The sequence below is a fragment of the Oryzias melastigma genome, linkage group LG17 (genome assembly GCF_002922805.2).
Source record: "Oryzias melastigma strain HK-1 linkage group LG17, ASM292280v2, whole genome shotgun sequence".
In the NCBI taxonomy this organism is placed as follows: domain Eukaryota; kingdom Metazoa; phylum Chordata; class Actinopteri; order Beloniformes; family Adrianichthyidae; genus Oryzias; species Oryzias melastigma.
This window is the reverse complement of record NC_050528.1, coordinates 31,242,462-31,269,711: the sequence shown is the minus strand read 5'-3', so window position 1 is coordinate 31,269,711 and position 27,250 is coordinate 31,242,462. Positions and strand designations below refer to the sequence as shown.

At 37.7% G+C, this 27,250-nt stretch overlaps 1 protein-coding gene across 2 annotated transcripts in view; it reads left to right on the top strand.

The window, feature by feature from the left end:
- The window catches only part of pip4p1a (phosphatidylinositol-4,5-bisphosphate 4-phosphatase 1a), a 31,216-nt gene that overhangs the window by 509 nt on the left and 3,457 nt on the right, over positions 1-27,250 (top strand). The window contains exons 2-7 of one of the 2 annotated variants that reach the window (XM_024279083.2): positions 768-961; positions 4,791-4,897; positions 6,667-6,772; positions 11,513-11,565; positions 13,291-13,381; positions 16,950-18,183. In XM_024279083.2, coding sequence (XP_024134851.1) covers positions 768-961; positions 4,791-4,897; positions 6,667-6,772; positions 11,513-11,565; positions 13,291-13,381; positions 16,950-17,093 — 695 coding nt within the window. In that variant the 3' untranslated portion in view covers positions 17,094-18,183. Of the gene's footprint in view, positions 1-767; positions 962-4,790; positions 4,898-6,666; positions 6,773-11,512; positions 11,566-13,290; positions 13,382-16,949; positions 18,184-27,250 lie in introns of those variants that run through there. The other variant, XM_036216385.1, reaches the window with a different exon arrangement.

Below are 27,250 nucleotides of genomic sequence, written 5' to 3'. Positions count from 1 at the left end.
GTTTTCCTGCAGTGACGCCAAGCTGTCAGACGATGTGCTAACTGGTTATGGTAGCAGCTGTTGGATTAGCCTCCAAGCTACATCGGCTTCGTACCGGTAAACTACGTGCACAGTTTAAAGGCACTGGTGTATTAATATTACAACTAAGGATTAAAATATTCTTGCTTCTTTTTGTAGATTTATTCATTTATTTTAACGTTTTGCTACTGGTAATTAAATCGAGATGATTAGGAACTGAAATTCTTAGCTGGCTAGCATCCGAGAAACACCTCATTTGATTGACAGAAACTTCCGCCAATAGGAATGCTGCTTTTAAACTCTGCCTATCCCGATTTGACCAATGAACATTCAGCTAAGAAGTAGCTTAATATTTTATTTAAAATAAGATTAAATATTGCCATTAGACGTTGTTTTTGTATTCATAAGCCTTTCTCAATATTAAAAGGGGCATTTATTATACATGTTTCTGGGATCATTTGTGATTTAGTTGTAACTTTCACAAATACCCAGACTCCAAGTGTTGAAACCAACTATTCTCTGCATTCCAAGAGTGTTTTCCTTTTAAAGCTCCTTTCTGTTGAGCTCCAGACCAAATCTTATTATCTTGTTTACTGTAATGGGTTGCTTGTCATGGGAACTGAGTTTTTTCCCTCTCTTTTTTCAGTCTGCTCTCCTAACTCTGGTGACTGTTTTTTGTTTCAACAAACCTGCATTTGCTACTGTTTTTGTTTTTATATTCATTATTATTTTGTCTCCTTCCTGTTCAGGTTTCCCTCCTTTCCCCAGCCCCACTCAACCCTCAGTGCTTCTCGGGGAGGATCCTCCGCCCTACTCCCCGCTCACCTCTCCAGAGAGCGGGAGTGCTCCCGTCATCAGCTGCAGGGTGTGTCAAAGTCTCATCTCTGTGGAGGGAAAGGTCCACCAGCACGTGGTGAAGTGTGGAGTTTGCAATGAAGCCACGGTGAGTTTCTGGGACTGTAAGGTCCCAAATGTTCAACACTTTAAAACCCAATAAAATAACCATGGACAATGGACAATGTGGCGGGCCACGAGCTCCCTGCTTCATCTAAACAGAGAGCTCTCAGCAACGGGGATGGGAGGGGGTTGCTTCACGACACCGCCCACAACTCTGGTGAATTCTAATGAACTCCTGCCGCTCTGCAGAAAATATGTCGTAGAAAACGTAGACACGCGTTTTTTGATTATGGCTAAAAACGACATAATCACAATTAAAAGATCTCTGGGAACAATTTAAAAATATACCAAAAAATCATCAGTGGAACTTTATGAAAATATAAAGTGAATATAAGGTTAAAAAAAACATCAAAACTTAAGAACAGCACATTTCAAATGTAAAAATAGCAGATCAAAAGCTATTATTAGTTCAAAAAATATGTTAAAGAAAACCAACAACCCCCAAATAATTTGATTTTGGAATTTGAGCATTCAAACTCCAAACAAACAACCACAAAACTGGATGTTTGAGGGAGCAGCCTCTCCAAATGCCAGTTTCCTTCCAGTGAATCATTTAAAAACAAAATGACCTAAAAGAAATCCACTGCACTCAAATAAATATTTTAGCTTTTACATCGTTGGGCTGTTAAATTTACAACAAACCTCAAACTTCCTCTTTATTACACATTCGATTCTATTTTTACCTGGTGGACTTAATGATTCTATGACAGCATAAAAAAATATGTTAATTCTTAAAGACCCACTCCAATGAAATTGTTTTTCTTTTGGATGTCCTTAACCTGTTCTTGTAGCATTTAAAACTGCGTTTTTGAGTATTTATTAATTCATATTGGGATGGTCAATTAACAGATGTTTGAAAAAACTCAGTCTTCTTCTCTGCTCCAATTCTAAATCCTCCACTTCCAGACAAATAAATCCATTAACGCCTTTTTTTCTTGTCTGAGCTGGAATCTGGATCTAAACTGTAATACTAGATAGCTCCGATATTGCTCGCCATTTTTTTTGTTACGCTGATGTTAGTTTGGACTTGTGAGGGACTTATCCCTAGAGTGTAAAGAAAGGCATCGTGGGAAATAAGTGAGGCTAACTTCTGCGCCAACAGTTCCGCCCACAACCCAAAAGGACATTTCTAATGAGCTTCTGCAGCTCTGTAGAAAATATGACTTAAAAATGACACAGGCTTTTAGATTTTGGCTAAAAATGGTAGAATTATAATTAAAATACCTCTGGGAATGATTTTACAATAGAAAAAAACATAGTTGGAGTGGGACTTTAGAGACCCACTCTTTTGACCATCTTTTGATCTATATTTAAAGTATCCCCGGTGGTCTTTCAATCATGATGATGCAGTTTTTAGCCAAAATCCAAAAATGTGTGTTGTTTTCTAGAATATAGTTTCTGCAGAGTGGAAGGAGTACAGTCCCATCATCCCTTTGTTTACCCTCTCTCCCGGTCGTTTACAGCCCCTCACAGCCTCAACCTAACAGTACTGGTGCAACAAAAATGGTTAGTAAAATTGGAGATATCCAGCCGTACTGTCTAGATCCAGATTCAAGCTCAGACCAGGAAAATGAAGACGTTCACGGATCTATTTGTCTGCAGGTGGATGCATCAGAATGGAGCGGAGCAGAGAGCTTGTGGCTCTCCCAGCATATTTTTTACATCACAAATACAATTTTTTTCAAACAGGATTTTTTTCATCTGCTCCTGATTCACAAAGATTTGAATTAAGAAATACTCAGAAGTGTAATTTTAAGTTTGCTTATCATTTTCTGCTTATCATTCTTAGAAAAAGGCTACAAAATGTGTTAAAAACTCCCAAAAAGCAGTTTTCATTTGAGTGGGTCTTTTAAGAGTAACTTTACGAGTAGTTTGAGTTTAGGGAGAGGACTGCTGATTATTGAATTGTTTTTTTTTTCATTTGACTAAGCTCGTCTGTTTTTGAACCTGCTCATGTGCAAACAGCTTTCAGGTTCTAAGAATGGAGAACTTTTTTTTTTATTTAAGTAACTTGCATGACTTTCTGACATAAAAGCTTAACATTTACTCTCCTTGTTTAAACACAGGAGTTGTAAACACATGTTGAGTTAGCAGCCTTGGTTTCAAACCTTTAATTACTCATCCACCTACAGTAAACTCACTGATGATTAAGACAGTTGGAGGCGTGGTAACACTGGATGTAAATGCAGGAGCAGTAATTACCACATGCATGGTTTACAGAGGCTTCACAACAATGAGTCAGAAAAGGTTTTCAGTGACTGTTCGCTGTAACGCTGCAGGACACAAGGTCTCTAACCACCAGAAATAAGATTGTTTGAAGGTTGTGATCAGTTTTAAATATTGCACTGGTGTTATTGGACCTGGAGTTTTATGAAGTGGTTTTTATGAAACTATATTGCAAGCAAAAGTCACAGTTTTGAGATCAAAATTTTCTAAATTGCAAATAAAATATTAAGTGTCAAAAATAAAACTTCACGAAATTCTGTGTTAAAGCTAGTGCACCGGCGATTATTGATGACATCATTGAAAGAAAGTGACGACAATTTTTTCACAACTCTCTGTTTGGAGGGTCAAATGAAGGGGAAGGGAGGAATTCAGATTGGGCCTAAAAAAGCTGTTTGAGCCTCAGGAGCAGACACCATGTTAGATAAATATGGCAATTTGATTGGATAGAATCTAGACCAATCAGCAGGCTGTTTGATGGCATAAACATCACAGGAAACAGAAACGTATAAACACAAAATCAAAGATAGGGCGAAAGCAAGATGAGGCACAACGCATCTAAAAACGTTTGTGCTGCAAATGCAAAAATATTTTTGAAAGCAAAGGAAAAAAAAGTTTTTGAAATCAAATCTTTAAATATTTTCAATTGGAAATCATGAAGTTTTATTCTCAACACTTTACAGTTTGTTTGCAATTCAGAAAATGTTGATCTCAAAACTGTGACTTTTGCTTGCAACATGGTGGCACAAAAATCACTCCAAAGTTTCATTTTCTTTTTTTTTTTTATTGAGCCTCATTATTACGGTTTATGTTATAGAAAAGAAATTTAACAAAAGGTTTCTGACATTGTAGCTAATTATCAGCAAAGTATAAAAAAATGTAAAAAATAAATGAATGATGCATGAATTATTTCATGTGAAATATTCTAAAAACTTCTTTGTTTCAAATCCAAACTTTGATCCTATTTTCTTTATTTTTTCAAATCTGTTGTGTTTTTAGGCCTAGCAGACCAACACACACAACTAAAGGATGAAAGTATAAAGGTTTTTGACATCCATTTCTATTTTCTTTATTGCATAATTTTTAAACAGATACGTTTTCCTTAAAACATGAATATAAATGTGTTGTTGAGTCTGACAAAAATGTACAGTTAAGCCTTTCATTTTTAAATTTGTTTAAAGATTTATTTAAGATAATCTCTGGGTTAAAGTTTCAGTGGGAATTTTGATCCCAGTTTCCTAAATAAAAATATTAAATAATGAGGAAACCTTTATTAAACAGACTTTTCTATTAGTTTTTAGGTTTAAACTGTACATCAGTCCACTGTGTGTCATCTTGGTTTAAATCTGCACTCTGTAAAATAAACTTTGATTGTCTCTTGTGTCATTTCAGCCTTTAAGGATAATCCTTCAGCAAAGAAGGCAGTAGTTTGTGTACAGTCTCTTTCCATTTCTTGTAGCCACCCTTTCTCCCTTCTGGATCATTTCTTCCTCCTCATCCATCAGTTATAATTGGCTCGTTATCTGCTCCTCTTCTCATTGGCTGTTATTGCTCTCCTCTTATCTCCTCCTCTGGCGCGTCTCCCCGTGCAGCCCATTAAGAACGCCCCAGCAGGGAAGAAGTACGTCCGCTGCCCCTGCAACTGCCTGCTCATCTGCAAAGTCACGTCTCAGAGGATTGCCTGTCCCCGACCATACTGGTGAGACATGACATGTGTTTGGCTGAGAGGTTTAAGGGCGCCGCGCCGCCGAGACGTCGTCCTCACATTCCCACAAGTGCCGGAGACTCGGCTCTGTCGAAGCAGCAGCGCCGCCTCATTAACGGCCGCGCTCCCAGCGCCGTTTACAGCAGAGCGCGCCGCGTGAGGAAAAAATAACAGCCTCATTAAAGCGGCCGCTTCATGTAATGAGTAATCCCCGAACTTTGTGTGCGGGTTTTTATTATCTGTTCCTTAGTTTTAGCCTGTTCACACACTGAGCTTCAGTCCAGAGTTCATAAATTCACATGAAAACATTTACTTTGGCCATCAAATAGGATTTTACTTGAAAATAATCATTTCAATAGACTTTGAAGAGCTTGGTTGCATTGAAAACTTGTTTTACAATAGAGAAATATCCTTAAAATACAGGATTTTTTAACGATCCCTTCAGAGATCGAATTATGTCTTCTGTTTTTTTGATTGTTTGAAAATGCTTAAAGTATTAAAACCTTCTGTGTCCTAAAAAGACGAAAAGATAAAAGGAAATCTTTCAATTGACTTTAACATCCTGACTTTTTAATTAACTAAACCAGACTTGGTCCACAGCTTTGTTTAAATTTTTGAAAGTTTGAAATCAGAAAACGTCTAAATGCACAACTCTGACTGTTTATTTGAATGTCACACTGATGCCTCCTGTACTCATTAGCACACTGAGGCAAAACTGTTTGTTTGAAATGTGTAAAATAAATAAATAAAACGTTTTATGTAAAGTCAACAATTTTCAACTCTGACAGAGCTTTATAGTCCAGCTTCTACCAGACCAAAACCCAGTTAGAGCCGCAAAATCCTGCTTCATTGCTTAGCAAAAAAGATGTTTGAGTGACTTTAAGCCATTCATTCATAAATGCAATTGCATTTGAAATGGGATTATAAAATTGTTATATTTTCCTAAGAATAATACTTGCATTAGCTCTTATTTTGATAGCAGCAAACACAAGTTCTTTTCAAAAATAAAATACACCCAATTAAAATCCTTCACTCCCAGCAGATTGTTTTTTATTTTTAATTTTTTGCAATTATGCACTTTTATTTGCAATCGTATACAATCTGGGTCTTTTATTAAAATAAAAAGTTTAGCAAAAATTTAAAAAGTAAATAAAAGAAAAATTAAGTAAGTAGTAAAGTAAATATAAAAAAAAGTAAATTAACTTTAACTATATTTAACTCACCAATTAACCTATGGGTTAATAGGTTAATTGGTGACTCTAAATTGCCCCTAGGTATGAATGTGAGTGAATGTGTGTGTGATTGAGGCCCTGTGACAGACTGGAGACCTGTCCAGGGTGTACCCCGCCTTCGCCCGTCAGTAGCTGGGATAGGCTCCGGCACCCCGCGACCCCAAAAGGGAAGAAGCGGCTAAGAAGATGAATGATATATTTAACTCATTCACAAACAGTTGAACGGTATAAATCATTCAACGAGGGTTGACCTGGGAGACCTGTTGCCAGAATTCTCCATCAACACATCTGGACTTCGTTTTGGTCTTTAATCCACTGGATTATAAAGCAGATTTTCTATTTTTGAACAAATTCAATGTTTTAAGTGTGCCTCATGGTTTCAATATATGGTAGTGGTCACTGCATTAGCTCTGATTTAGTCTTTCTTGGTTATATTCATGAATTTGTGGCTGAAATGCTCCAGATAAATCCTTGATGGCTTTACATTTGCTGCATTGACATGATTCTATGCTGTTTGCTGTCTCTTTGAAGTAAGAGGATAATTAATCTGGGTCCGGTTCATCCTGGTCCTGCCAGTCCTGACCCACAGCCTGCTGGAGCCCGAGTCTCATGTGGACACTGCAGCAACACCTTCCTGGTAACTACCGGCTCTCTGCAATAACACGCAAAAACAGACTGGTAGAAAAAACCTCGACGTTTATTTTAGATTCTAAGTTTGATTGGGTTAAGTCAAGCCTGTAAACATAACATGCTATCTGCTTCTGTAAAAGTTTGCAGCTATTGGGTTATTTTTTGAAAATTCTTTGAAAATGTGCAGCAATTTGAACTCTGTCAGGTGATCTCTTTATAACCGTTTAAAGGGTAAAACTGCTTTGATTATCCTTCTAAAGCTCCAACAGGCCAAAGAAATCCACATGAATGAAAAGAAACCCTGAAAACTAAACAAAATCTAGAAATTAAACTTGCAGATGACATTTTTAGTGGGTTCCCGTGGGGTCTTAAAAAGTCTTAAAAGCATTGAATTTATGAATTTGGAAACAATACCTTAAAAGCCTTAAAAAAGTCTTGAATTTTGCCATCTGAGCCTTAAAAATTGCGCTGCTTGGAATTTCTGTCTCACATTTCACGTCAAAAATGTATTTTATTCAACCAAGATTATTTTGATCTAATGATGTAAATAAACTTCGTAAAAATACACCAATACGCTAAATACCCGATGCCATAAAAGTAAACAAGATATCTAAAGGATCACGGCTCAGACCACAAACAGGAAATTAATCTACAGTTATGGACAAAAATGGGAAGAAATTAATCAAATGGGAAATTTTGACATAAACTTACACCTCCAACCTAACATTATCGATGCAATAAAAATGATGAGCGGTATTGGAACTATCCAGCCGTGCAGTTTTGAGCCAGACACCAGGATTAATGGTGACTTCTCTAACGACTTGAATAAATAAAAATTCCGAAATGCAATTTTAAGCTTCATTTTCTTTTATATATGTCCTCCATCATTATAAAAATGCATAAATAGCATGTTAAAAACAACAAAAACACCATTTTCATCAGGATGGGTCTTGGAACTGTAACTGGAAGATATCAGAAAACATGTTGTTTTTTTTCTGTATCCATAAAAGGCTCACTTTTTAACTAAAATGTGTTGAACAGACCGTCTTGTGTATATCGATATCTTATTTCACCAGCATGCATTAGAGAAGGCAGGGGAATAGTCCTCACACCGTTTGACAAATCAAACTGCAGAATCGTCTCTCTAAATCAGTATTTTTGAGCTACTTGAACTCTGATCCAAACTCTCCAGTGTGATCGAGATGTGAATACAGAGCTAACAGGATCGAGAGGCTCAGATACTGTATGCCCTTCAATTCATCTATCCTCCTCCTCCTCCTCCTCCTCCTCCTGCTGCTCAGCTGGATATGAGGGGAAAACACCTTTAAACCAAAAATGTGCTAAAATGATGATCCCATCATAAAAAACAAGACAGTAATCTCATCTACAGCAGGGTTGAGTGAGTTTAAGTTAATTAAACATTCAAACTACAGATGAAAAGATCCAAAAAACATGGTACATCATCATGATGCCTTCTGTCAGATCTATCTTAATTTTAAATAACACTTCACATGAAAATATTAGCTTGAAAATGTTCAGTCAGTTTTTTAAAACTGAGGCTCTTGTGACAAACTTTCCTCTTTAAAGAGAAACTCAAATAATCAAGTTTTGCATCTTTTTTGGATAGAAAAATGCTTGGAGACCTTTAACTCGTGTCCAAAGGGAAGAGCCAAGAAGCTCCGCCCCCTTTTAGAGATCAGATGAATTACGCACCAAACCATAATTATATGTATTCATATTTTGTTGCCCTAATTCTTTCAGATTTGAGATTCTTCTAATGCACATGTCTCAAAGTCGAGGTCCGGATCCGGCCTGCAGGGTGATTCCATCGACCCTCCAGATCATTTATGTTTTTGTTTTGAACGGCCCGATGTTATCTAGCTCTGGTAACGTACTGCAACACATTCTCACTCCCAACTCGTCAGTTTGACACATGGTTATGGACCCTCCTCGTCAAAAATGTACCTTTTGGGTGTTTTTGATGTCCAATTAAAGACTCCCCAACTTCCGGGCCACAAACAGGTACCGGTCCGGCACTGGGACGTGGACCACACCAGTATCCTAACCCTAACCCTAACCCGGTAGTGGACAGTCGGTACCGGACGCGGCTCAGTCCTGGTTCTGGACGCTGTACTAAATGTGGACAGGCTTAGGGTACTGGTACCAGCCATGTCCTGAGGTTCGGACTTTGTCAGACAGCTACGTTTTTAAAGTTTTAAAAATGTAGTTTTAGAGTGTTCAATAAATGTTTATCCTGTTCGGCCCACGACCTAAGGTGTGTTTTTGGTCTCTTTTACGATTGAGTTTGACACTCCTGACTAATGGAACAATTATGAACCTGAACAGTCTTTTAGAAAGTTTCTGCTCTTGATTAACTTCTTATCTTTGTTTGTTTTCTGTAGCATAAAGAATCTCTGCCTGATCAAACTCTTCAAGATCCGTGGAAATTGTTTTAAAGAGGGGATGAATTACTTAAAAAGATGTGAATAGTAAAAGTACTCCAGCTGCTTCTTTTCTCCTCTGAATAGAAGCTTTTCTTCTCTCCAGCTGAAGTGTCCTGAGGCGCTTTTAGTCGCCCTGCAGGGCTTTTGTTGTGAAATATAATGAAGCAGGTGAATTATTGAAAAGCCAAAAAAAAACATCCGCGCTTCAGGCCAAGAAAGTGTTGAGTTATCGCCGCAGATCAATAACCCTATCAACTCTCCTCTGATATACGAGCCTCACTCGGTGCTAAAGGGGAAGTAAAAATTTTTCTTGCCGCTCTTTTAACAATCTTTGTGACAAAGACGAGGGCTGAAGGAGAAAAATGGAGGCGTAAAACATGCTACGACAGAAGCTTCAGGGGGTTCGACTCAGACCGACTTTTCAGAGCTGCTTCAAAGAGGAAGGGGGGGCAGCTGGATGAAGAGGCAAAACTTTGCCCCAAGTGGAGTTGGAGTAAAGCTGCAGATCTGGTGACGATCTTCTCAAAGCTGCTCATGCAGCAGGGGTGTCAGACTCAACCGCACAGGGGGGCCAAAGCCCAAAACACACCGTCGGTCGCCGGCCGAACAGGAGAAACATTTATTGAACTCTAAAACTACCGTTTAAAACATAACTTTTTAGCATAACTGTGAATAAAAAAAGGCCGGAATATTATTCCAGAATAAATCAATTAATTTCAATATTTTACTCTTCATAAAAATATATTTTTTCAAAATTATACATGTTGGAAGTAAACGCAAGATAACATTGGGGCATTAATACGAATACAATGAAATGATCTGGAGCGCTGGATAGAATTACCCGGGGGCCGGATCCGGCCCCCGAGCCTTGACTTTAACAGGTACAGCATCCAAACAGTGAGGATGAAGAGCAGCCCCAGATTACATTCTTCATAATTTTTTGCTCCCCTTTTTTCTATTATTATGGAGTTTTTTTTTCATTTTGCAGGTGGTGGAACATTGCAAAGCTCTTTCTTAACTTCGTTCCACCCAATCAGGCATTTATAGCATGTTGATAACGTGGGTCAGGGGTCACCAACCTTTTTGAAAATGAGAGTTACTTCATGGGTACTGAGTCATATGAAGGAATACCAGTTAGAAGTAACACATTTGATCAGTTTGCCTTTAGTTATACATTATTAATAATAAATAATGACACTCCTCTATGTGAAGACAATGATTTTTCACCATAATTATCAACAATGACAACAAGCTAGGAAACAGATATCAATATTTAGAACTTTATTAATCTTTGGAATTGTTACATTTTCAGATGATCTCTTACATTTCATTGGAAAAATGTCTCATTTTCACTCTGTTGTTCCATGTTTATTAATTAACAAAAAATCAACGTACACATTTTGAAACAAATCTTGTCACATTTTAAACTACTGACCACATTTGCAGCATTTTTAACAAAATGAATGATCTTTGAACTGGAGTAGCTCTGTATCATGTATCATCAACACATTTTAAGAAATTTTAATGTTTAAATCTATGTAAATAAAAGTGAAATTAAAAAAAGAAAATATCAACAGAATAAAATGTAATTTTAGACGCACCTCACAAGTGAGTAGTGCTGTTTTTAGAAGGGACCTGCGGGCACTTTGTGTGGTCCTTGGGGGGCACCAGGTTGGTGACCCCTGATGTGGGCGGAGCAAACACCACGTGGCTTCAGACTGCATATTGATCAGAATCTAATGGGTGATGTCCATCGGGTCTGTAGGTCAATTATACTGTATTATTTTGACATCTTCTTAATAATTTTAAAGTTTACAGCTTTTATCTGGCAAATATTACCAACTCGATTATGAGTCCAGACCTTTTTTAGAGAAAAAATGTAAGAAATTTAAAAAGCAGCATTTCATATTTTTTTAAATATCAAAGTTAGAATTTAACCTCTATAGGAAGTATTTGTTGGGAAAAGTATTTTAAAAAATGTTTTTTTTAACGTGTTCTTGTGGCATTTTTCTGATGATGGGAGACGTATATAAATAAAAATTAAGATCAAAATTTGCGGCACATGCCGCTTTTTTCTATCAGAATCTACTGGAATTCTGTTGATCATGTTGAAAAGTTACAATATGTTAAAAATTTTGTGTTTAGGCGTCCATTTTTTATTATTTTTTAACCCTAAAGTGAGTATTTTTACATGCTGAGATGACTTCTACGTTTAATTTCAGAAAGGTTGGGTGTGAATTAAAATGAGTATAAAACAACTGTCCTCGTCTCAGCTCAGACTGACGCTTTCTTTGTGTTTTCAGTGGACCGAGTTCACAGATCGGACACTGGCCCGATGCCCGCACTGCAGGAAAGTGTAAGTAGCTGTAAGATCCTAATCTTTTGCAGCGTGCTGGTCGGGCTGCATGTTCAAATTTTGCTGCTACAGCTTTTGACATTTCCCTTCAGCTGTAATTCACAAACGCCTAACAGGAGAAAGAAAGCAGAAATCCCGAGCCCTTAAATCCCGTTAATGAGCTTTTTGTCCTTTTACCTGAAGGATTGCAATGCTTTTACCTCAAGCGGTCACGTTTTTAACCGGACAGACTCCTTTGTCATCTTAAGCTTCTCAATCATGTGACTTTGTAACAATGAGATTCAGTGAAATAGAGTTACTAAGAAAAGACTAAAGACGAACGCCTTTTCTGTTAAAGAAAGAAAACCACAGACTGATCACTGAAGTAAATTAAAGCAGACAAAAGTCATTAAACAGTTCAAATCAGACATTGCTGAAAACAAAAAAACACATCTGGACTAAGCTGATGTTGTTGCAATAGCAATATCTGAACTTTACAAATTAGTTTTCAGTCATTTTGAAGATTTTAAGTTATTTTATTTAATATTTTATGTAAATAAATGTATATCCGCCAGTGATTTTTCTGAAAATCACTGGCGTGGTCATGAATTCAAACGGCGGTAGTCCAGTAGACCGGGGCAACGCTCCCTGTGTGCAAAGTACTTAAATACACAGTTATACTATTTGCAAAAAAACAAAGTTACAAACTCAAATTCCTCATTAGAGATGTGGCGTTCACGGACAAACACAGCAGATCATTATCATGAACAAAAGAACTCGCGGTCAGCCGTTCTTTATTTCCTTTTGTCTTCCTCCCTCTTCTGAGTTTCACACATTCACATAAATGGTCAAACAAGCTAGTCCGTCTTAAATTTCAGATGCAAATATCACAAAAAAAGAGAAAAATACAGCATGTGCAGCGTGGGGGGAAGAAGAGACGGGGTGGGGCTTGCTCACAGTGGTCCTAAATGTGCCGAGGCGGTGACTGACAGATGTCAAAAGAATAGTTTGGCCCCCCTTGAATTTTAACTTTTTCTTAAAACCTCAGCAGCCGCCACACGAAGTATAAAAATACGACTCCTGCTGTTTGATTACAAGTGCAACCCTGTGACCACCAGTCAGCAATCTGCCAAATTTTCTGAACGACTCACATTTAGGTCGTCGCACGGTGGCATTTTGGTTAAATGAATTGTTGGGTCAAACAAGTGAGCAAAATCCGCCTCAAATATGCTAAAAATGGAGGGATTTGTGACCAAGTTTGATGTCTGATTCAAGCACAACTAAACTTAAGAGTTCTCTGATGGATTAAAGTCAAATTCAACAAAAAATAATTAGTCAAAAGAATAAGAAGCTCTAGAATTGTAAAAACTAATCCTTACTCTGTTCAGAATGTAGAACTGTTGCTGAAAATAAACTTCAATAAAATCCAGCAATAGAAAAATAGAAAAAAATACTCTTAAAACATGGCAGAGTTTTTAAGAGACATTTGAGACTCTTCTTAAAATTGTAACGAACATTTTTGTCAATTATTGTTGTATTGGAATAAAAATGTACCATTAAAGTGAGCTTTGTTTGGATTTATTGATGTTTAACGCAAGAATTTAAGAGTAAAAAGATCAATTTCTGAATTAAACTATAGGAAGAAGTCTTCAGAGACTGTCACCATCTTTACAATCAAGAAGACTATTAGCTCGACAAGGCAGCTGTGGACAAATGTTCAGTCGTTCTCTTTGTTTTCCATTGCAGCTCCTCGATTGGACAGAGGTATCCCCGGAGGCGGAGCTTGTGGTGTTTTCTACTCTGCTTGCTGTTCAGCGTTTCCACCGCGGGGCTGATGGTGAGTCCTGCTTCAAATCATGATGTTAGCAAAATGCTGGAGCATCATGGGAATTTTATCAACACACAAATGGATTTTAAGTCTTCTAAATAAAGGGGTTGTTTCCTTTAAGTGTCTAATAAAACAGATTCTATTGCTGTTTCTGTAACGTGGAGGTTTTTTTAGTTTGTGGCTCCCTGGAGTGATTCTGATTTCATTTGTAGAAAAAAATTCACAAACCCACAGTACTGTTTTTCAGGGTTTCTGCTCTTAAAAAAGTCAGAATAAAGAGCATCAAAACAGTATTATTGTAATACAGTTATTATAAATAAAGGTTGTATTAATTTGAACTCAATATGCTGAATGCAATCTGTCCAATGAACAGCAGAGGGCGCAAGAGGAGCACCAACTTCTAGAGTCAGTACATAATGAGATTTTGTGGAAGCATTAGGTAATGCTAATGTCTGAAATGTGTCTCATATTGTGTTTTAATGTGTGTTTGTATTTATAAATAAAGTTTTAACATTGAGGATTCAGCACTGCAGCAGCTCCAGCTTGCTGAGCGTTTCTGTAAAACGAGCAGAGATGTGGAGCTTCAGTCCAAAAAGATCCCGATGTTTTGTAGGAACCAGAAAGCTGAATGTTCAGCATCCTGATGAGCTGCTTTCACTGACTCATGCTTTGAAGCGCTCCTGAATCTGCTCGCGTTAAGCCCGAGTTTATCCTACCTGATAACATTAATCACTCTCAGGAGTGCATCCCCACTGGAGAGAATTCAATTTATTGCAGTAAATTTCAGCGCTCCTGGAAGCAGTATGATGATTTATGAAACGGTGGCTGTTTTAGAGCGGCTTTTATTGAATGTTCTCTTCATGACTGAATTAGGGCGGCTCTATTGTTGTGGCTCTTAGTGTCATAAAAAACCTCTTTGGGTTTTCTCGTCGTCTTCTTATTGAAATGTTTTCTTGCTTAGCAGCCTCATTGCTTCATTTTCCTAAGCCCTTTCTAGTAAACATAAAACATTTGTTTTTGTTTGTTGTTGAACTAAATTAGTTTGTGAAATGATCTTGTGTTGAATGAAGATCTCCGGTTTGCAGAAACAGGATTCTTTGTTGGTTTTTTTGTCTTTGAAAAGTTGGGACATAAATCAAGGTTTGTTTTTATCTGTAATGTTTTGAATCTGTCACTGACTGACATGGCTTAAGGACAAACGTGCACACACACACTCATTTCTACTGAACCTTTTTGCCCCATTCCAATGCAGTCGCATATGCATCCATGAGTGCACACTCACGACTGGCTCGTTCTCCACACACTCCAAAGTGGGTCCACTCCAGGTGTTTTTGGTGTTTTGAACATGCTTTTGCAGCTTTTTTCAAATGCAAGTCTTGTAAATGAATCTGTTTCTAAGACATCACAGATCACTGATAGACGTGGGAATCTTGAGGCATCACATGATTCAGTTTCAATTACAATTCAAGATGCAACGATTCAATTATGAAACAATTTAAATATGAAATACTTATCAATGCATCCCAGATCTGCTTTTTTATGTTTCTGTTTACTACAAGATACTAGAGCAATATTTATTTTTTTCTCCACCAAAGTACATTTTTAAGTAAAGACAAGATCAGTTAACTTGTTTAACTTTTATTGAGAACATAAAAATTCTGACATGAAAAATATTTAGTTTGATAATCAAAAATCTTTTTACAGCATATGAACAGAAGCATTTTCCCTGAACTCAACAACCTTAAATCAGACATTATGTTTTATCATTAGAGCAGCTTTAATGAAACTCTTGAACTCACATCAAACTAAATAAATAGTGTCTAGCTAGCCGCACATTGGGATTTCACAAATTTGTTGTGTTTCCTTACATATTTATTTGCGGTTTGACATAACTCACACACCGCGTGACTTTTATCCGGTTCACCCTTGACACTATGAAAGCCAAAATGCTTCCAAACGGTCGCTTTAAGTGAAGTTGGGCCAGTTGGATGACGACATTTGAAAGGTCAGCCATGTTTGTGTGCTCTTCAAAAATGTCAGAGTGAAAAACTCTTCATGTTTAGTTAAGCTTGTTACTTTTACTTTAATCCATATATATTTTTCAATTATCTAAAATTCAAAAAACTATTCAGAATCATTTGTAATCGCTGCATCCTAGAATGTATTATTTTCCCCATCCACTATAAATCACCGTTTTAAATCCACTGTTAAAGACTCACTCTGATGAGAATGGAGTTCTTGGTGTTTTTAAACACGCTCTTATTTTGTTTATTTTAAATATTTTTCTTTTGATGATGGAGGAAATTGAGATTAAAATTTTATTTCTGAGTATTTTTTTATTCAAATAGTTGTGAACCAAAAGTAGACAAAAAATGCAGTTCGCAAAAGAGCTTATTTGTGTGAGCTTTTCCATCTACGTCTGCACGTCTCGTCTGCATCTGGCTCCAAACTGTCCAGCTGGATAACTCTGATACTGCTCGCCATTTTAATTTAGCCGCTAATGTTAGCTTGAGGTTGTGAGGGGGTGTAAGACAGTGGGAGAGACTTTAAAGAAAGGGATGATGGGAAATGTCCCGCCCACAACTCAGAGCTGAATTACTAATCAACTCCTGCTGCTCTGCAGACATTATGTCAACTTTTAATGTTTTTTAATGACAACTTTTAACATTTTTAGCTAAAAACAGCATAATCATGATTAAAAGACGCTTTGAAAATGGATAAAAAGATCCTCAAAGTGGAGACTCTTCTCTCCATTTTATTTTGTCTTTTCTTTTACATCACCACACAGAACCCTTGACCATAGAACCATTGGCTGCATATGAGAGGTGGACCGAGCGACCTAAAGACTAGAATATCATGGAAAAGTGAATATATTTGCAAAATTCCATTAAAAATATATATTTCATAGAATATAGTTTAGGGCGCACTGTTTAATTTACTCCAAGTATTTGTTCATTTTTCCAAAATTTGTGGTTCCAGCTCTTAAAATCCACAAAAACAGGATTTCAGAAAATTAGATCAAGCTCTTTCCTGATTGGTGAGAGTGGTTGCCACAGAAACGTCGACTCGGACCAATCAGTGTTCACTGACGTCATCTGGCTCCAACATGGAGGTGTCAATATCGCAAGAAAAAAAAAAATGCAGAGCAAACTGACTTTTTTCGGCTGGAGTTGGAAGGAAACCCTTTTTTCCTCAGTCCAGTTCTCACATACAGTCAATGGTTCAGAGTAGTCAGTCTTTGTGGCCTACAGTCACATGGCCTACTTTATTCAAATTTTTTTCAATTTCAAAAAATCTGTTATTGTAGTCCCTATTTTGATAGAGGGAACCTATGGTATGTAAATAGTGATGTTTTTTTTGGGGGGGGGGGTATTTTGACTGTTTCTTTGCTTTTATTGGTTTAAATTAAAAAACGTTGGTAATCTTGGCTCCCACTGTATTATTTTTCTGTTTTTTTTGTTTTTTATGCAAACAATGTTTTTCTAAGAAGAACCTTCCACTGTGGACATGAAGGAAATGTTCTCCTAAAAGTCGCGGTCCTCTGAGCTCACCGCCGTGTGCCCCTCTCCCCCCTCAGGCTGGAACGTGGGTGAAGGCTCAGACCTACCAGGGGATCTACGCCTCGTGGGCCGTCATGCTGCTCCTGGTTCTCGTCACTCTGGTCCGGGCCTTCTACTGGGCGTGCATGAGAGTCAGCCAGCCGCTCCAGAGCTTCACATAAATCCCCTTCGTCGTCATCATCATCATCATCATCATCAAGCTCATCTTTCCAATTTGCCTGGCAGGAGAAAAGATGGCTTAAAAAAAACAAACCAAAAACAATATTTATTGAGACCCTGCTGCAGACAGAAGCCCCCCCCCCCCTTTTACTCGTACGTGTTTCTAGAACTGAACGTTGGTGAATGCGACTCCTATATATCTTCTGGTAATTATGATGACGCGTATAGCCTATTGTACTGTTGATCTACTCTAATCTCGTGGCTTCATTTGAACTTCAGTTTGGAGGCCTGCACCGCTAGCTTCAGTCTTTCATCCCCGCTTCAGGGACCAACAGCTTCAGTTAACTTTTAAATGTGAATCTGGTCCCTGGTTTTGTTTCAGGGGCCTCTTCCTCTCCAGCCCGGATTTTTTTTCTTTCTGTCTTAAACAAGAAACTTGAAAGTCATACGGAGCTAACAAATCGATGACGGTAAAAAATGAGTGGCTTGAGGGACATCAGGCTGCTTGAGTAAATCAAAAGATCAAACAGGTGTTGAGATGAGGAAAAAAAGTGAAATTCCAGAGTGTGAAGGCAGCCTGTGATGTCTCTAAACTCCGTGTTTGTGCTGAATTATCCCCTGGGACAGTTTTGATCCAAAGCAGCTTGAAAGCCTTAAAAAGAAGGTGTGATTCTGCACACGCACATGCCGACAACACCAATGCAAACCTAACAAAAGTGCGACGTGTCTTCTCCTCCTGCCGCTCTGTCAGACGGTCCAGCCTCCCTCTTCAAAGACGGCTCTGAAAGCAGATTTTCTCTACACTATTTTAGCCTCAAAACTTAATTTGTTATTTTAAATGAGGAGATGTTCCCGTTAAACCCTTTTCAGAGAGACTCATGCACAGCAGAGTACATTTGTCTAATTACTGCCTGTTATTCAAGCTAACTTTCATCTTTTTGCCCACATTTCATGCTCGGGAAACCATCGACTGTACATGAGAACTGGAATGAGTGGCCCCTCCTCCCAGCATTCCAAACAGGAAGTACCAGCTGGTTCCAAGAAGCCAAATCCCCATAGAAAAATAAACAGCTATAACTCAGTCATTCTATTAGTCAGGTTAACCATTTTTGCTCTGATACCTTTTTTTTCAGCTAATCCTCGTTTTTATTTTGATAATTTTTGTAGCTCAAGTTACTTAAGTTATAAACTGACCAATCTGGTGCTTCAATAAAAACATGTGGTTTTGACGATGAATGTTTAAAACGTTAAGCTCACTCCTGATTGGTGAGAGTGGGTGCCATAGAAACAATGACTCAGATCAACTTGGACCAGTCACAGCTTATTTACATTTTCTGGCTCCAACATGGCAACATCCATATCACCGAAAAAGAAAAATGGAGCCTGAATTGGTTTAATTTTGTTGTATGGTAGTGACATCACACTTGCTTAATCCAGTTCTCATATACAGTCAATGGGTTAAACACAATACTTGTGGTTCACCCCCCCGCATAGTAACAGCTGTTTATTTCTCTATAGAAGTCTATGGGATTTTGGCTTCTTGGAACCACCTGGTACTTCCTGTTTAGAATGCGGGGGCGGGCACTCTGTCCAGTCCTCATGTACAGTCAATGGGTTAAATTAATTAACTAAGATATGGGGTTCACCCTCAGGGGTCGCCACAGCCAATCACCTTTCACTGATTCGCACAGGTGGACGGATGTCCTTCCTAACACAACCTTATAATTACCCGGGCTGGGGACTGGCACAGGGAAATACAGACTCAAAGGGCAGTAGCGTGAAGGGCCTTGCCTAAAGACCCAGGGAAACGTTTCCCATAGGTTGTTCCCATAACTCGATTTGATGCGACTGTCATTAAACGATTCTAAACTTCCTCTTCCTGTTGAAATCCTGAAGCTGGAGGCTGGTCTGGAGCTCTGCTGCAGCAGACGATGATGACAGTTGGTCAGTAACCCCAAAAACACTAAGCTCAACCTCTGTTCCATTGTGGGAGCGCCTCTTTATGTGTATAATTTATGTATTTTTGTTTTATTTGTAAATATATGTTGTTCATGAGTGAAGGACGTGAGTAGACAGATGATTTGCACTCTAAGCTTAACACTACTGCTGTAATGGAAAACTGTATTTGTGGGTTTTAAGGAGGTTCTTTGTGTTTTTTGTTTTGTCTGATTTGCTACTAACATGATGAGCCTCTGGACGCCACGTTGTGTCTGAACTCAAACATGCTGACATAAGCAGAATTTTGAAGGTCCATCATCTCAATTTCAACATGAACAAAGCTGTCATTAAACAGGAAGTGCAGGTGAGAGCAGGCGGGTTGTTATTGATGTCTGTTTGTGCACACTGCAACATGGAGTCACTACAACAATTCAGTCCTTTTTTTAGTTTTTATAGAATCTGTTTGCTATAAATGATTCTTTTTGTTTGAAATTCCAATCTGCCTGTTTGAAAGTGAATTCCTTTGTAAGATTATTTTGTAGAATAAAGATGAAGGTGACTTGAATTGTTCAAAGGACGCTCGTTTGTTGCAGCGATGATCATATTTTATCCATGACTGCAAAAGAAACTCCTCACCCTGATGCCAATAATGAAGAATCTGGCTGATGCTCTTCTCAGAGTTTGTTTACAGTCAAATAAAGACATGATGGTGTACAAAAGTGGAAAGAGCCTTTGCTGCTGTCTGTCTGGGGGGGATGTGGGCTTAATAACAGGAAGTCAAAGGAGCAATAAAGAACTGAAGATAAATGTTAACGGAAACTAAAAACTTCAACAGAATATTAATTTGAACTCAGAGCTCCTCATTCATGTGGATGCAGCAGAATGTCTATAATTTATTAATATAACAGAAGTTTCTAATAGTATTTACTCTTAATCTACTAATTTAACGGTCATTTTGCTTTGGTTATGATGCTATAAATACTTACATTTGTTATTTTTATTATAACTATTTTTTTAACATTAACTATTTTTTAAGAACAACAAAAAGACAAAAAAAATCAAATTATCCCACAAACTATCACAGACGTAACAGGAATGTTGAGATTTAGAAAAGGGTTTTGGATGAAGCTAATATCTTATCAAGTCCAAGCCTCTTCGTTCTTATTTAGCCCAAATTAACTATACATAGATACCTTTATTTATACAAAGTCAAATTAACACAAAGCAAAATCAAAACAGCAAAATAACAATTGTGTACATTTATATATACACTCACACACATATATACATATAACAATCACTGTATTTGGTTTCTTCATATTTATTAATTATATCACTCTTAAGTGCTTTTTATTTACGTATGGTTTGACAACCTGAACAAAAAGCTTTTAAAACAAGTCCTAAAATCTGCAAAAATTAGTTATTTTAAAAATTTTAAAAATGTTATACACTTTGTCTGCCTTAAAAAGTTTTTACGTGCATTTTCTTTGTTCATGGGACCTTATATTTTAGCAAAGTAAAAGCATCCAGAATTTTTCAAGTCCTTACATGTGTCGCAATGTTGATGTAAAAGTAAAAGTTGTCGTTTTTAAGCATCCTGAGTTATGTCCCAGAGTGATCAGAAAACATCTTAGATTTTCTCATTAAAGAGAGCTGGCATCGAGCTATGATTACAGTTTGTCTATTAGATCACACGACTCACAATAAGTTTAGGGTATTGTGAAAACGTCAGTGGATGTCGTATAAAACGTTTGTTAGGATAGAAGGGTAATTGTATTGTGGTAATCGACACCTCATTTAGTGTTTTCACATTATAGCTCACTATCTTGAGCGTGTCTCACTTTATTGTTTAAAAATGTAAAAAAAAATTGCTTTTTTGTCAATTAAACATTTATTTATAAACGTAACTTAAATATTACAATAATTAAATTACAACAGTGTCTATATGTGTCTCTATATACAACAGTTGTAACTTCTTTTACTTTTGACAGCAGCACACACTTGTTTCTTCCGAAATAAAACCCACTCTATGTTAAAAAAGTTCCTCCTGCTGCAGCTTTACTTCAATTAAAAATGCAAGACAGTCAAACATTATGTTTTTACCATTAAGATTTTAGTGCCTTTTACTCTCAGATAGAAACAACCTTTCAGTAGAATCTATTTGTTTAAAAAAACATTCAGGATAAACTGAGCTCTTTATTGTCATTCTCTAACATCTGAGGCACAAAAAACAAAACTAACTCATTTTCGACCGCATTTGTTCAAACTTAAACCACTTTAGTGTAATTTACCAAAATAAAACAGCGTTTGGAGTCTTTTTGACTGACTATAAAATAAAAACACACATTTAAAGAACATTTCTGCAGAATTTCTGACAGTAAATTAAACCTTTTTTGCCTACACTTGCAGTACAAAACATGAGTATGTCCGAATTCCCACCCTAACCCCTCCATCCATCCATCCATCCATCCATCCATCCATCCATCCATCCATCCATCTTCTAAACTCGTTCTCATCCCTTCCGAGATCACAGGGCTGCAGGATCCAAACCCGGCCACTTCTGGGTGAAGCCAGGTCACACCCGCCCACACATCCACAGGTCACCAGTCTGTCACAAGACCACAATCACACATCTGTATTCCCATTTAGGGACAAGAGTAACAAATCAACCTATGAAGCATGTTTTTGGACAGTGGGAGGAAGCCAGAATCCCTGGAGAAACCCATGTGAGCACGTACTAAAAAACCTACATAGTGCAGAACTATCAAGTACCCTGGATTTTAAAAGCGATTCAGACACCATGCTCACTACTTTTTTTTGTTTCTAAACAGCAGATACTGTATGTTGTCACCGATTTTTCAAAGTGAAGATCTAATCAGTTTGAACCCATTAAGACAAACAGATTTGAAACCAGTTTTAATCCAACTGTAATCACCATTCTCAATGCTGCTATGAAATCAAATGCACTTCAATGACAGAGAACGTGTGTAGATGAGCGTCTGTTTGTTTGATATTACTGTGTTTTTGTGTTATCACTATTTATATGCATATTTTTATCTTATCCTTAAACTATTTCATTATAATTTTATTATTTTAGGAATGGTATGAATGAAGCGCTGACCAGTGAGCACTTTTACATGTTGTTGTACATGTGACAATGACTAATAAATCTATTCTATTTTCAAATATTGAAGGATTATTCAAATTTATATTTTAGATTCTGAACGATCTAAGACAGAAAATGAAAAAAACAGTTTAGCGGGACATTCATAAAATAAATACTCTCCATTTTTCTGTTCAAATTGGTAAGATTACCTTTTGTTATTTATGTAAAATTGTGTTAAACTGCGTTCAGCTGTCAGCTTTGCCGTTCTTAACCCACAAACCGGAGGTCACATTTCACATTTTGGGCCCTGTCGCCATTTTGTCTGACGTCACCGTGAAAGGGTTTATTTCAGCAAATGGTGGAAATACCTGCTATTGACACGATCAGTGTTGGTTATGTGGGCTATCTTTATTATTGCTTTAAGTTTTACACAATGAATATAAAACCTCATGAAAATTGTGTTTCTTCTCAATTTTTTAGTAGGAATATCCAAGGGACTTACGTATTTAATTAAAATTAACACTAAAGCAGTTATTGAAAGAATAAAATCCTTTACTGAATAGAGTAAAAATCACCTTTTTTAGCAACAATTTCAAGTTTGATTGTTTTTATTCAACAGAGGAACCCAATCGGGCCTGTGTCTCATCTTTGTTTTACTCTGTTTTTTTTCTTCCCCTTAAGTGCTTGAAAGAAGCTTTTTCCCCTGCTAGATTTGGCTGCTTTCAGCCTCTAAAGTTTCATGCGGATATATTTTTTGCCTGGACACAAAGAGATGGAGGGATTAGGGACATTGAGGAACCTTTCAGAAACCACAGATCCCCGGAGAGCCGCTCAGACCAGAGAATGAAGCATGTGTGGTGCTGGTGGTGGCGGTGGTGATGGGGGGCAAAAGAAAGCCATTCCACAAGCCTGCAACAACACTTTAACACATGGATTCACACACTCCCCCTCACAGTCCTTGAAGGCATTCTGCTATAATTTTATTGACATAATTTTTCATTCATGATATTATCCTGCTTTTCCTCCTCAGGGAGAGGAGCCGTTTCTGCTGTCTTGATTGTTTTCTCTTGTGAGATACTTCAGCAACAATTCAGCTGACACGGCACTCAAATAATGGCATTAGGCAGGCAGGAGAGAGGAAATCTCATCTCCTGTAAAGTTATTGTCATGTCGTTCCTCCCTAAGTTGTGTTATGACAGTCGCTGTTGCAGCAGCTGTGCTGCAGTTTGCCTTAAATCACTGCAGAAGAGTCAGATTTTTAAATGATCATGTTCGCTTAAAGACAATTTTGAGTACATTTTGAGAGTTATCAGATAGGAAGTGATGTAGCATTTGTACACAGGCAGTTTTGTAAACTAATCATTGCACCAGGGTGGAAAAATTATGTCAGAAATATGATATAAAAAGGCTCAAACTGCAAAATGTATTAAAATGTTTTCAAATTAAGGATTTTTACTGTCTAAATGCTAAACTGACTGTCTTTAACCCTTTAACACCTGAGCTCCAGTGTTTCTGTTCTTTGATTTACTGTAACTTTTCAACCATTAACACAATAATTCCAGTAGATTCTGACTCGCGTTCACATTTCCGTGGTCACATCAAGAAGCTCCGTGGAGTCTGGTGGAGATTTTCCAGCGTTCTCAGTCCTGCTACCGTAAGTATTGGATGAAACTCACACCAAAAATCCAGTGATGCTGATTTGACCACAGAAATGTGAACGGCGGCTCATTTGACTGCAGTCAATGTGAAGATACCATCTTCTCTTCTCCAGAACCTGAACTAGACACTAGGAACAGATGAGGGTTTAGTGCATGTGCAGCAGAGCTGTTGATGGAAAGAAGATCATTCATTCAAACAGAGTCTGTCCAAGACAGTTTGGTTGATTTAAAAGGAGAAATACTCAGGAATTACACACGTTTTTTATTTTTACTTTGAATTTTTGGCTAAAAACGTCATGATGATAGTAAAAAGACCTCTGTGAGTGCATTTTCAATACATCAAAAGATGACTGGAGTGGAGCTTCAAATGAGAAGTTTGGAGCTCGTAGACTGAAAACCTGTCGTATAACTCAAGGTCTAAATGAACATTGACCTCCTTTTGAACTGCAAGTTACAGATTTTTGTGTTTGTTAGTCTCAGAGTCACATCTAACTTATAATTGATTATCATCTTTGTGTGCACATCCTTATAATGCCCTCATTTAATGATTTCCATTCCAGTTTTAATCTAATGCAATCCTACAGACTAAGATATAAATTTAGACAAATACCAATAAAACAGAATAAGCAATGAACAAATCATTTTACTAATGTAAAGCAGAATACTCCCCATGTCTGTGATATTTCCCATTTGAAATAAAGTTCTTTTGCCATAAAACTTTAAGACTTGCTTTCTAATCAGGCCAACCTCTTGAGCTAAAGATGATCTGAGAGCAGGGCCTTCTCTGCTTTGGACCTCTGGGCGGTGTCTGAGTGCGCTGGAGCTCTCGGCAAAATCATTTCACAAGAACTCATCATACGAACTGATGCTGAGCTCTGACCGCGGAGGAAAGGCGACTAAGGGAGGATGGAGACCGGCTCAAATCTTTGGGAACGGCCTCAGCAGATCAAGGCTCAGCAGCGCCACTAATCAGAGCTGCAGACATGGAGCTGCACACATTCAGCGCTTGAACAAACGGACCCGAAGAACAGTTTCAGACAAGCTCAAGAGTCATCAGGGGAAATCAGATTCCTGTCAAAGCTCTGACGCACTCGCACAGCACTCTGCATGACACCAGACTGTGAGCCGAGAGGAGACAAACACACAAATGGAAACAAATACACTCTTTATTCTACATGACCGTCAGACCATCTTTGTTACTAACAGTTTGATCTTAGAAAAGGGTTTGCAGAAATCAGTTTAGGAAAGTGTCAGAGAATGACTGTGAAACACGGAGGTGGCAGTGTAATGATGTGGTGTGAAGGAACATTTTTAAAAGCACACTCCTCAGTTGTTTTCTGTTTTCTGATTTGAACTTTTACTCAAATCAAAATGAAATTTCATTGTTTCCTGATCTCTGTTTAGACTTAACCCTTTAACACCTGAGGCGTTGTCAGTGACGCTTAAACACAGAGTCTTTTACATACTGTAACTTTTCAACCATTAACATAATTCAAGTAGATTTTGAATGAGAAAAGTGGCTCGCGCTTATTATTATTATTGTGTTAACAGTTGAAAAGTTACAGGAAAGAACATAAACACTGGAGCTCCCGTTTTAAATGGTTAAATACGTCAAATACGTCAATGCTACTGCCGAGACGATGACATCATCTTCTGTCAACTTCGTTTATTGTCTTTATTTTCAAATCAATGCATAATCTGATGAATTAGGTTTGATATACTGCATTTTCTTGACTGCATACAAAGGTGCAGCTATTCTGTGGATTGTTCCTCCACCACCAGAGGGGCTCTAACCGGAATTAGAATCAAAAACAAGATAGACAAAAAATCCATGCAAAGAAGAATAGCATTCGCTACCCAGCCAGCGAAGTCAAGTGGGCCCACATAGGGTTTAAAAGTGAGCAGAAAATGGGGGCCCAATGGGTTTTGTCCGCCGGCTTCAGCCAAAGCTAAAGTCATTTTAGTTCAAGCCATTTTAGCCGCCATTGCTGAACAACACCTGGCGATGAGACTGACTGACAACGATGAGAGGGACCCGGCATGTTTGATTATGGAATTACGCAGCTGTCATTCAAACACCAAAGATGTTTTGTGGGAGAAGAATGATTAAAAATAATAAGAGTGGTTTGTTAAATAGAGGGATAAAGTTCTAATAAACTCACTGTTTTGCTTCTGTTACCTTTTTTTTCCTTACCTTATAATACGGTGTTCCCTATGGTGCAGAAAATACAGTATATCTTTTTTTTTAAATAGAGCAAATGTGACTAATATACTGTAGGTGAGCTATAGTACAGAACATATGGGTATCAGTGTTTTGTAATTTTTGTCATTTTATTCCTTTATATTGAGTGCCTAAAATAAACCAATAAATCAAATCAAACCAGATGCCATAAATTCAGCTCTGAAAGGCTGCGTTCTTCTTTTCCTGTCATTTTCTGTTGTTGTTGTTTTGTTTTTTTTTAATTACAAGCTCTTCGTGTCTTTGCTGTAGTGGACGGCATTCAAAAATGCAATCCTGGAGCTGCATCCTGGCAATGAAACAACTGTTTTTGTTATTTTTTCATAATAAAATCATCTGTTTTCTCCTCGTCTTTGCAGGTCCAGCTGGTTTGGCTGTGATAAATGACAAATTTATTCTAGGTCATCTCAAGAATGTTATAAATAAAGAAGTAACTGTTGTCTCCTGCAGGGAAACCATTAAGAATGTTCCTGTTACACGAGCAAAAAAACAACAAAAAAACCTAATTTTTCTTAAATGAAAATTTAACTTTTGCATACAAAAAAAATCTGTTTCTCTCAGACAGGACAAACATCTGTGGAAAAAATGTTTTGTTGCGTTAACTCTGCTGTAATTTTATGTCAAACTATTGTTTTAGACTCATGAGGAAACCAGCTGCAGATTATCTTACAGTTAATCCAAGGAAATGTCCAATTAGCCGTCCTCTGAGAGCGAGGTCGCCCCGTTCTTCTGAAGGTCAAACTGAGCTTCTGTGGACTTAAAGGAAATCTGGGCCATGCTGACTCCCAGACTAGAAGGAATAACGCTGCACTTTCATCTGTCTGCTCCCCTCCTCGTGTTTTCTGAAATCTACAAGTGATTTGTGAGAAGAGCCCAGACACAGCAGAGCTCTGCTTTCGAACGGTCTGTGAACGCAACAAAAACTGGCTAAAACCTTCATCCCTTCTTACTTTTAACAGGATTTGACCCTTAAGACTTGGACCATGACCTTCATCTTCTGCAGTCTCATCATCCTGTTGAACACTCTCTCTATTGTTCTGCCGTTTAAACACGTATGTTTTGAACAGACAGATTTCAGTTCACAGCCTCCATAAAATGTGATGTAACTCCATCATTTTCCACATAACAAGGCCTTCATGGATTCAGTGAAATCAATCTCAGACTGCTGCTGGTGCGAAGATGACGAGAGACGAAGGACAGGATGGAGGGAGAAGTCTG